Below are 12,203 nucleotides of genomic sequence, written 5' to 3' on the forward strand. Positions count from 1 at the left end.
TTTTCTTTGGGGATTAAAAAAATAAAAATATAAAAATATTTAACACTATACAAACACACTAGAACTTTTTTTACTTTTGAAATATAAAAATTTAACACTAGACTAAGACTCGGATGCCCAATTTGGTTGAATAGAAAAGAAATGAGGGATATGAATTTTTTTATTTTTTGGTATAAAATTTTAAAAGGAGAAGAAAGGAAATTGAAGAATTTGGAGTGATACACGAATTGGTTTTGTTATCCTCCGAAAGAAGGGAGGAAATGAAAGAAAATACTAATTTTTGGAATAAAACTTTATTAATATCAAATTTGTCCTTATTTTTATAAAATACAAAATCGAGTTTGACAATATATTAATTAAGATAGTTTCTTTTCCTTTCAATCAAGTTCTTTTTTTCTAATTTTTTATTAATCAACCAAATAAATAAGTGGCTAACACTATCATTTCATTAATATTATAATTTATTTTCTTTAAAGTGTATCAAATGTAGCCTTAGTGATTGACATGGCCACTCAACAAAGACAACTATAAAGTAATAGAAACCATTGGAAGACCATATTTTCACAAATGGCCCAAATGGTATAACAAATGCGCTACAGAAAGAAGTAGTTCTTGGACTTTAATGTTATGTTTGGTGTGCTGCTAGAATGAAATGAAAGATCCATTCTAATAATTTCTTTATTTGGTATGTAATTTAAAATGAAAATAGTCATTCCATTAGAATAAGAATGAAAATTCATTTCACAACTAAGCCTATAAAATGACCATTTTATTCTCAAGTAAAATTTTTTTTAAAAAAAATATTAAGTTCCAAAAAAACTTCATGTTCCAAGTCAAAAAACTACCATGATCACCACCTTCCATCACAACCACTATTACCACCGCTGATATTGTTGCCGCATTCAATCACCATACCGCCACCACCTCTACTATTTTCCACTGCTGGCACCTCTCCACCATCACCACCGACTTCCACCAATGTTGCATTTGACCACACTTCCATTGCCTTTCCCTACCGTCATTTCCACCATCACCATCATTGTCACCGCCTTCAACACCACCACCACCACCACCTATAGCACCGTCACCTTCCACCATCATCACCTACTATCCTACACCGCTGACACCTTCCACCATTACCACCACCTTCCACCAACATCACTGTCGCCTTTCACCCAGGGGCGGATCCAAAGGGGGGTAAAAAAAAAGTACTAGCCCACCCCAGAATATATTTCTGGGTCCGCCATTGCTTCCACCACCATCGTCCATCGTCATTCACCGCCACCACCTATCTTTTAAAAAATTATAGAAAAATGTTATCTTGTTAATTTAATTTATTTATCACTAAGAAGGGTATTTTAAAGAATTCAATTTGAAATTTATTCCATTCTAAATTTTAAATTGGTCCAAATAAATATTAGAATAATTATTATCATTCTATTGCTACACATTTCATATTTGAAGCCAAACAATGGAATTAGAATGACCATTCCATTCACATTCAATTTCATTATTGCATACCAAATGCAGCATAATGAAGACTTAAAACATCTACAAATGCAAGACTTTTGACTTGAAACATAACGTTAAATTAATATATGGTTCAAAGTTGCCCCTAAAATTCTCAAAATTTTAAGAGGCCCTAGACGAACTTTGAAGCCCTTTCAAATTGGAGGTCAATGTCCTATATTTGAGCCCCTCCCAAATTGAAGGCCCGGGGCGGGCCCTGGTTCGGACCATGTAATGGCCCAGTCAATGATCTAAACTCAGCTAGTTGAATTTTATAATTTATTTACCAAAAAAAATTGATATGTAGTCAGGCTACTTTGAACTACAGTCTATACCAAAACGAGGGTAATTAATTAACAATGTCGTTGCGTGTTATCGATTAAATTAATGTATTTTTCAACAAATCCCAACATTTTTTCATCTCTGAGTCGTGACTTGTTAAAGATAATATAAATTATTTTTCTTTTATTTTTTCTATAATTGATTTAATATACTGTTAATTTTCATCAAAGTGATTTGGTAAAAGCGAAATTAAAGTGAAAATATATATAACATACTTATTACTTTGAATAAATTTCTTATCCATGAGATACAATAAAAGAAAAAAACTTAAGTTGTGTTGCAAGTTTACAACAAATAGTCAAATACCCATACAGAAATAAACAAATAAAAAAATACAACAGATAACCCAGATCCCTTTTTTAATATAAACAGACAATTAATACAAATTTTATGAATGTTATTTTAGAATTAAAAATCCATGTAGATATAAATTTTTTTTTTTTTTTGAAAAGACAATGTCAACCCCACAGATCAATACTTTCGTACATAAGATACAAATGTACAGAAACGCAAACTGTAAAAGAGCCAGCATTGTAGGATCTCTCTCCCTCTGTCAACACTCTGTTCGCTTTTCAATTAAACCTCATCTTCTTCTTCGGTTTTCACGAAATATTGTTCAATCCAATCCAATCCAATTTCAGTGCTGCGATTTTCATTTGCAGGGTCACACTCGCACTCGCCCTCGCACTCGCCCTCGCACTCACACTCACACTCACACTCACACTCACACTCGATCGTGCGTTCATGGCTCACGCTCTTGCCCAGGCCACTCTCGGCCTCACTCACCCTGCTCAAATCGACCACCCCAAGGTCTTTCTTTCTCTCTAAACAATCTGCTTTCTTCTGCATATATGGATATGTCGCCGTATTATCATCTCCAATTATAAACTATTAGATTATGGACTTCTACTTATATATTCGTCTGTGTCTGTGGTACGTGTATGTTTTTCATTTTTTGTGTATGCCATGAAATCGTTTTCTTTTATCATTCTTATTTATTTTGGTTAAAGTTCTATGAACACTTCATATCTGAGTATGGGAATATGTGATGTACTTTCTTACCAAAAACATAGAAGTTTTTTTCATTCTAAATTTAGTGGTATTCATTTTATAAATTTATAATTAGATTCTTGTACATGTGTCTTTCAACCTCTGTGAACCCAATGAAAATTTCTGTGTTCATGTCTTAAATTCATAATAATAATCCGTTCGTTCACATTTTGTGTTGATATATAAACTATGTGAAATCATTGATCTTTATTTATGTATGTGTGTTGCGCACTCTCTGTGTATGTAAATATTTTCTCTTTATGTAACTTGAAACTAAAAATGCTTGTTATGCGTTTGTGAAATTTCTTGAAAGATTTCTTTTGCTGCGAAAGAGATTGATTTAGTAGAATGGAAAGGGGACATACTTGCAGTCGGTGTGACGGAGAAAGACATGGGAAAAGATGAGAACTCAAAGTTTCAAAATGCAGTATTAAAGAAACTCGATTCTCAGTTGGGTGGTTTGTTATCTGAAGTAACTTCTGAGGAGGATTTTACCGGAAAATCTGGTCAATCAACAACTCTTAGGCTTCCGGGTATTGGGTCAAAAAGGGTTGGCCTAACTGGGCTTGGACGGTGCACGTCATCTATGGCTGCGTTTCGCAGTCTTGGAGAGGCTGTTGCTGTGGCAGCAAAGGCTGCTCAAGCAAGTAATGTTGCCATTGCTCTTGCATCTGCTGAAGGTCTTTCTGCTGAATCAAAACTTAACATTGCTTCCGCGATGGCATCTGGTATTTCTTTTTCTTTTTTTCTTTCTTTTTTTTTTTTTAAAAAAAAAAAAATTTGTCAAGACTGATACTGATTGCATGTTTGTGGCAAAATGTCGGTTTAAAGTTTAAACTTGGTAGAATGGTTTGGATTGTGTTAGGAATTGTGATGGGGACTTATGAGGATAATAGATTTAAATTGGAGTCAAAGAAGCCAGCACTTAAATCTCTGGATATTCTTGGTCTCGGAACTGGACCTGAGCTAGAGAAGAAGCTCAAGAACGCGGAAGTTGTTTCTTCTGGAGTAATTTTTGGAAAAGAGCTTGTTAATGCGCCAGCCAATGTACTCACCCCCGGTGTGTAGACTTTGTTATAATTCTATTGTTCTTTTTTCCTTTAATATATTTTAGTTGCGATATGGATTGCCCTTCTTATATTGTGCATGTAATACATTTATATATCACCTTTCCATTTCATTTTTTGCATTTTAGCGGTCCTTTATTTTTCATTCTTCCTTCTATGTGTACATCAATGCTTAATACAAAGTGACACAATCCTTTGTAATTTATACCTCAGGGGTACTGGCAGAAGAGGCTTCAAAAATTGCTTCCATGTACAGCGATGTTATTTCTGCGACAATTCTGAATGCAGAGCAATGCAAAGAATTGAAAATGGGTTCCTACCTTGGTGTTGCAGCAGCTTCTGCAAATCCTCCTCATTTCATCCATTTATGTTACAAGCCACCTAATGGATCTGTTAAAACCAATCTGGCTTTGGTGGGAAAAGGGTTGACGTTTGACAGGTGATTATATGCATTTTTAAACGGTATTTCTCTAGATCAGCCATTTCTTGAATAAAGAGATCAGAGAGGATAATTGTATGTGCAGGTGCAGTGCCTATTAAGTCTTAACTGCGAGAGATATAAAGTAAGCCCTCGATAAAGATTAGGGACAGTTATATTACGGGTTTTGTCTTATGATAAGTATAACCAGGGCTGACTTGTGGCTCATTTCTACTCTCCACTTAGCTTTTTTTTTTTTTAGTTTATATACATACATACATAGCATTGGGTGATGTGATAATTATGTTTGAGTTGCTCTTTTCCCTTACCTGTTACTATGGTGATTGGAGTAATAGAATTGTTTTCACTGTTATATATGCTTTTGCTGGCTCTACATTTATATTGGTTCTTGAATATTTATGTTTTATGTGCAGTGGAGGCTATAACATCAAGACAGGACATGGCTCAATTGAATACATGAAACATGACATGGGAGGCGCAGCAGCAGTTCTTGGTGCAGCAAAAGCTCTTGGTCAAATTAAACCCCCAGGAGTAGAGGTGAGCCATTTGTGGTTGTAGTTGACACTGTTGTTGCAGAAACTGCATCTTACATACTCCATTCAAATTGTGTTTTTGGTCATAACTTTTCAACCCTGGAGCAACTGAATCTGCTAATCCATATATATGTTTAATTAATTGTCTTCCACTCGCAGGTTCATTTCATTGTTGCAGCTTGTGAGAACATGATAAGTGGAACAGGTATGAGGCCTGGAGACATTGTGACAGCTTCAAATGGGAAGACAATTGAGGTAGTTACTTCAAATTTGCAGAAAGAGGACATCCATTTTTCAGTTTATGGGAGGTTTAGTGACTCATTGTATCTTGTTGAATTCTATATATGATCACTTTTTACGCAATTTTTCTATGACAGGGAGTCTCTTCTTGAGAGTTGTTACATGATTTTCCCTTTCATAATATTTTATTTTTCAATGTAAATTTTGCGTACTTTATTATTATTATTATTATATTCTTTTTTTCCTGGCAAATTTCAGATAAGGGTATCCAGGAAAGCTAACTTTACATGAAGTCTTTAGTTTATGCTTATGAAAAAATATGTTCAGTGAGCTCCTCATGATTAAGTTCGATGAGTGCATTTTATTCTTGAGATGTGCTAGCAATGGTTCATGCTAGGGTTGGAACAGAATTCAATTCTACCAATTTTTTTTTTTGTATAATAATTTTTTTGCTACCCAATAAAATACTCAATGCATTTTAAGGATATGAAAAAAAGATGATATATTCAATGCATTTTAAGAATATGAAAAACACACACACAAACTATAAAGGCACTTGTGAAATTTTAATTTACCATCTCAAGTTTCTTTCAAAATTCTGGCACTTACTACCTTGAATGAATATATATATATACTAAAACAACGCCAATATGTTTTCCTTTTGTTATGTTTTCTTATGGGTAGATAGGGGCAAAAGTAGTATGGTTGTCTTGTTAATTTGATATTACTATTCTACTTTATTTATTATTTATTTTTATAAGTGTGATATTTGCCAGGTGGCAGGTGCTATTGACTCTTTTTTGTCATTTGACATGAGCCCTTGCATTTAACTTTTGGAGTAGATAAAGAAAAGAACTACTAAGGAGTTATTTGAATAGAAAATTCATCTGTGGTTTTCTTAACAGAGGATATAGACCTACGGGCCCAAAACTGGGTTACTTCTAACCAGTTCTGATTTCAGATGGGAACTATAAGACACAACCTTCGTAGATTTAGCCCGCCCTTGTTAAGTACTTGCCTGGCTTTTAGTGTTTTTCATCGTACTTCCTGGGCTACCGGGAAGGCATCTGGATTCTACTATGAAAAGAGTTGTAGCCGTTGCTTTAGATTTTGTTTTGAATTTTTTTGTAATCCATACAAAAGGGTATTGATATACTGTTTGCAAGTTTACTCATAACAAACAGTAGCTTGGTTTGGTTAAGTCAATGACTCCGACCTGATAGGTTAGTGTTAAAACATGAGCTGAGTTTGTACCAATTACTGTTCAAAGGCTGAATTTCTATATCCTACATTATGTACAGTTCAGTTATTAGGAATTGAGATGATTTGAGGTCAGATTTTGGTAGGAAGCTTCTCTGGCCATAATTTTTATTTTATAGTTTTAGTGGTTTACTGCCTCACATTTATCAGAAGGCCTGAGACGAAATGGAAAAAGGAAAATTGTCTGTTTGTCAGCTTTCTTTTTGTTGATCTATGCTGGACAGCTTTATTTTGTTCACTGTTATCAAGAATGATAGGAATGACTGTCCAATTTTGCATTTGATACCTTTATTGTGATCTTATTACTTCAGGTGGTTCCTTTTGCTTGTGGTAAGGTATAAATGTTTTGTCGAACTTTGTGGTTATGTTACTGATGCTAACGTGTCCCCAAAAAGCAGTTTGAATGATGATATTTATCACTACTATTTAGTTTAGTTGGATACATGTACCTTTAGTATCATTGAACAAAGTAAGATTCACAAAATTTTATTGTTCCTTGTGTTTTCTTATTGCTTTTAGCGAACTTGATTATTATATAAATTTCTGTTTACATGTTAATCCATCAATTTAGAATATTTTATTGGCTTCAATCTCTAATACAGGTCAACAACACTGATGCTGAAGGCAGACTTACACTTGCAGATGCTTTGGTATATGCCTGCAACCAAGGTGTAGACAAGGTACTATCCAGATACCATACCACAAGTACACATTGATACCTTGAGAGGACCTGGATTTTGTTTTTTGTTTTTTTCCTTTTGATATCAGAACTATAAACATCTGATGACAAATGTACTCTAATAGGCCATTTATCTTGTCCCACTTACTCGAGGTGCTGAGAGGTATAGATTGGAGTTAGATGTAACTTTGACATTTTTTTGCACAAAATGTCAGCTCTCAATTCAAAGCCTCATTTTCATTCTTATTCCGCACTTTTTACCTTACACAAACAATGGCCCCTTCTGACAAATGTTGCTCTGATATTAAAGTTATAACTACTGCTTGTTTTATGCAGCAAAATAACAAATATATTTTTGTTATTTGATAATAGTTGATGGAAAAATTGGATATCAACTACCTAAAAGCTTTATTTTTTGATTTCTTAACTTCAATTTAATGGCATGCTGATTTGAAACACATTGTATAATGAAAGTTTTTTATTTTATTTTACGTGTAACAATATTTGATACCAAAGAAAATTATTTGATATTCTTCAAATCCATTGGCATCCTTGGTCAATTTACAACGCACACACAAAAGGAGGGAGAGAGAGAGTGTGTGTGTGTTGGGGGTGGGGGTTGTGCACACAACAACAATCCAGAATATCAATGGGATGTAGACACGCCTTTATTAAAATTATTCTGGAAAAACATCATTCCTTCATTTTCACAACTCTTCTGGAAGAATTTGCTTCTGAAGTAAAATTGGTTTTAGACTTGTCTAACACCTTGTTTAATTGTTTTGCAGATAGTTGATGTGGCAACATTAACTGGGGCCTGTGTCGTGGCTCTTGGCCCCTCAATTGCAGGTATATGTATTATAAGTTTTCTCTTCATTGCCATGGCAATGAATTTGGAATATGGTTATAATGTCCTGCTTACAATTGCCCAAGGTTCAAGGGCGGAGCTAGGGGTGGGCCAACAGGGGCCATGCCCCCCCCAAACTTTTTCAAATAAATTTAGTACGTATCTCCTTAAAATTTAAGAAATTTTCAACTTGAACCCTTTTAACTATATATTGAGAAACAAAAATTTAAGCTCATTATTATTGTAGTCGTTTTCGCAACACATTGTTATTTTATTTACGTATACACATTTACACTATCTATAATATTAATTCAAGAGAATAAAAAGGATAAAAATCACTAATGTTCCCTCATGTTTAATAAAAATGGATGAAGCATTTTTTGTCAAACTTTTTTGCAAAATGGTATTTACAAGAAAAATATCTAGAATTATATAACAATCTTTATTGGCATCTTGTTTAATTTAAAATTATTTTGTTTAGTTAAAATTCATTATTTTTTTCTAATTTTTCATCAAGGCATATCTTTCCCCAGTGGAATCAAAGTACTCAAATTTTTTCTTCCAAAAATTAGATTTAAAAAAAACTAAAACAATTGATGAAGGAAAATTAATTCTCTAATAATGCTTATTTCTTTACCTCTTCTCTTTCTAATTGTAACTCGTCATTTTTTCTCTATATTCTTCTTTCTAATATCAAATTTTAGTCTACTATTAAGTTGTTTTTTTTCTCATTTTTAAATTTTCTCAAATTATATATACTATAACTATTATTTAAACAAAATTATATTACAATTGATTTATAAAATTTTCCAACTTTAGTTACATAGTACAAATCTGGCCCCCCAAACCTATATTTTCTGGCTCCGCCCCTGCCAAGGTTTTTAGAATGTTACAGGAACATATTTGTGGCACATCAGGGGGAAAAAATAATAATAATAATAAAAAACCATATATATTTTTATATACTGGAACAAAAATGATCAATGTTATGGAAAAGTTCACAAGATATCATGACATAATGGTACATGACATCAAGATTCCTTCTGGAAACACAGGTATCTTTACAGCCAGTGATGACCTGGCAGAGGAGGTACTTGCAGCTTCAGAGGTTGCGGGGGAAAAACTTTGGAGGCTGCCTTTGGAGGAAAGTTATTGGGAGTCCATGAAATCAGGAGTAGCTGATATGGTTAATACTGCTTTTCGTCCAGGTGGTGCCATCAATGCAGCTCTTTTCCTGAAACAGGTACGGGATTGATCATTCTATCTGCTTGCTTTTATTGTTAGATCAAGAGTGTTAGACAAGGACCAGATATAGACCATGCATGTAAAATGATAGATCCTGATTTCTGTATGTAAACCATATGTGATTATGGAGAGTGAGACATGATAATTATCGACCGTTGGATTGCCTATGTAGTGGATAGGTCAGATATAGACCTAACATTTGGCATTATTTTGCATATTGTTGCTGCTGCTCACATGTGAGTGTGTTCTCACACTTGACAACACTGCGCTTTTACCATTTTGCTAAATACAGTGCCTCCTTGTGTTAAAACAAAATTGTCCCCCTTTATGAACATAGTATTCTTCGATGATGTGTGCATAAAATTTAATATCTAAGAACATCAAAACCGGAGCATCCATCGTACTGAAATTCCCGGCTGCAACTGTACCACAAAGCCAATGGTCCTTTAATCTTCATTGTTTACATGAAAAGAAACCATCCAGACACTACAAGGAATTTTGCTTGCTGGGTTCCAGTATCATTTGTTTTTTTATAAAGAAGTTTTCTTGGTTAAAACTAGGCTGAGAAATTCTGATGTTACAACTGTCCCTTCTTCTTCTTTTTTTTCTTTTCAGTTTGTTGACGAGAAGGTCCAATGGATACATATTGACATGGCCGGGCCTGTTATGTCTGAGAAGACGAAACTTGCAACAGGATTTGGCATTTCGACTCTGGTGGAATGGGTTATGAAGAACTCTTCTTCTTAATTAGAGTTTTGAAATCCAATGGCGAGGAAGAGAAAGTAAAGTAAACGGATTTTCCGGTGCTGTGAAATCCTGAATTGTATGAAAGAAAATGGAAAGCGATGAGCTATCAGTTGTCACATTCACTTCAGTAATTTATATGTTTAGATTTTTTTTTTTTTGTTATCTTTAGGTTTTTTGAAATGTCCCTGTAGTTTGCATGATGAATTTCCCTTTCAGTGTGTTTCCATTTCCTTGTAAAATCACGCGAGTTACAGAGGCAATCCAGAATAGTTTTGATGGAAGTTTAAAGTTTCATAAACATAACTCTTGTTTTGTCTATGTTCATTAAGAAAGCCGGTCTTTTCTTTCTCTGAAGACCTTAGTTTTCCTGAAACAATTCAGTGCAGTCTTGAAAACTAGGTAAATGTTGTCTCAATAAAGCGCATAGGATAACATTTTTGTCTATGTTCTAATTTTGAAAAAGGGTAGGTCAATTTTTTTCTATTGGCCTTCTAAATAGCACTCTTTTATATGTATGTCCTCAAGAAAGAAAGGAAATTATTATTTTTAAATGCAAATGATGCTACCTTGGTAGTGATATTTCAATGTCACACACACATATAACATAAACCAAAACTATACATATGAAATAAACTTGAAGTACTTATAAATACAATATGCAAGAAATCTGGATGAGGGCAAATATTACATACTGCTTATCCTTAATTCAAGCCATTTTGTTACATTACCTTAATTAATTGCAGCAGCACAACTTTGAAACCCATACAACAATAACAATACCATAATAAGATAAGATGAAATAATGATCTCACGTTCCTTGAATTCAAAGTTTTTGAAGTGTAACTTTCATTGCCAGTCTTCTAACCAACGATGTTAATTTTTAATATTTTTTTAATGTATTAATAATGAGTGAGTTTTTAAATTTATCCTTGTTAAAAAATGCAATACTTCTTAATAATGCACTTATTTAATTAGGTCAAAATGCCATAAAAATAGTAAACTTGCTCTTAAAGTGAAACCTGTATTTTTTTTGGCATTTCAAAATAAAAAAATTGGAAAAGATTTTTGAGCTGGAAGAAAGTATTTTTCGCGAATCTTGCTATGCAAGTGCGGTGGTTCACCATCATTATCGCTCGCTCACACATTGAAAACCTTTAAATTGATGGGATGTGGAAACTAGATGATCATGACCGTCCAACAGTCCGACCCATTGGGCAACTTTAAAAAGTGTCAAAGTTTTGACTTGATTATCTTGGGTTCACCAAACAAGAGTAAAAAAATCAGTGAAAATTTAAAATATGGGCCATTTATATATAATTTGACTTCCTAGTAATAGAAAACGATAAAATAGATCGAGTGATGCAGAACTGCCTCTTATGAAGAGAACATTGATCTCTGTCCCCATCAATTTTTTCTTAAATTATTAAAAACTGCAAAATATCTATATATACATGATTTTTCTAAATTAAAATTACAAAGTAACTCTCACACCACACAAGGTTTTTTTTTTACGAGTTTTAGTTTCATAATTGCCCTTTCCTTTAGGGTTAGGATTCTCGGTGCCAAAAGGTATAATTTCTCGGCATTTAGATTCTTCAATTCCTTTCACGTTACCTCCAATCCTCTCTCCTTTGCAAAAAAGGAAGATCTCACTAATAATAGAATGTCTTGTTAAGACAAGTTGTATTGAAGAAAACTAAAAAATCTATGAATCAGTCATCAACCTTTCTAATTTCTTACTTTTGTTCTATTTTTTTCATTATAATATAATTTTTTGAGTTGATTTTGAACATATCTTTATCAATCTATCAAAATTCATTGGATGCCATGTTGAGAATATTTGACACAATTCTTGTCTGAGGTGGGGTTATCCTTAAATAAAAGGAGAAAAGTTTAGGACTATGATTAGTATAATAAAGGATATACAATTCTTGTTTGAGGAGGGGTTATCCTTAAATAAAAGGAGAAAAGTTTAGGACTGTGATTAGTATAATAAAGGATATTTGAATTAGAAACAAATTATATATCAATAAATAGATCCTATCTCATTTTAGAAAAAAAACATTTAATTGGATTGAAAATTAAAGGAAAGTTTAATTTTACTCAAATAGAAATAATGTTGTATAGAAAAAGTTTGTTTGATTTTACGTATAGAAATTAAGAAAAAAGAAAACCTAACGTTCTATATATATTGTTTTCCATAAGTTGAGGTAAATTTAGGTATATTGTTAGTGTCTTGTGAATA

General features: G+C 33.2%; 1 protein-coding gene across 1 annotated transcript; it reads left to right on the forward strand.

Moving 5' to 3' along the window:
* The first annotated feature begins 2,394 nt into the window (after positions 1 to 2,394).
* Positions 2,395 to 10,308, forward strand: LOC132277842 (leucine aminopeptidase 2, chloroplastic-like). The gene is made up of 10 exons (XM_059779684.1): positions 2,395 to 2,661; positions 3,215 to 3,629; positions 3,767 to 3,961; positions 4,182 to 4,407; positions 4,821 to 4,944; positions 5,100 to 5,195; positions 7,043 to 7,120; positions 7,908 to 7,968; positions 9,022 to 9,209; positions 9,827 to 10,308. Exons 1-10 carry the CDS (start codon positions 2,596 to 2,598, stop codon positions 9,956 to 9,958), a joined length of 1,581 nt encoding a protein of 526 aa, XP_059635667.1. The 5' UTR covers positions 2,395 to 2,595; the 3' UTR covers positions 9,959 to 10,308.
* The last annotated feature ends 1,895 nt before the right edge of the window (positions 10,309 to 12,203 follow it).

The sequence above is a fragment of the Cornus florida genome, unplaced genomic scaffold, assembly GCF_030987335.1.
Source record: "Cornus florida cultivar Cherokee Brave unplaced genomic scaffold, ASM3098733v1 CherokeeBrave_3.0.0_Hap2_Chr10, whole genome shotgun sequence".
NCBI classification, from domain to species: Eukaryota; Viridiplantae; Streptophyta; class Magnoliopsida; order Cornales; family Cornaceae; genus Cornus; species Cornus florida.

Excerpts from the sequence above, each read along its gene's own strand:
- LOC132277842 (XM_059779684.1), top strand. The coding sequence starts at position 2,596 with ATGGCTCACGCTCTTGCCCAGGCCACTCTCGGCCTCACTCACCCTGCT. Across the intron at positions 4,408-4,820 it reads AAAGGGTTGACGTTTGACAG|TGGAGGCTATAACATCAAGA; the intron begins GTGATTATATGC and ends TTTTATGTGCAG. Across the intron at positions 7,121-7,907 it reads GCAACCAAGGTGTAGACAAG|ATAGTTGATGTGGCAACATT; the intron begins GTACTATCCAGA and ends ATTGTTTTGCAG.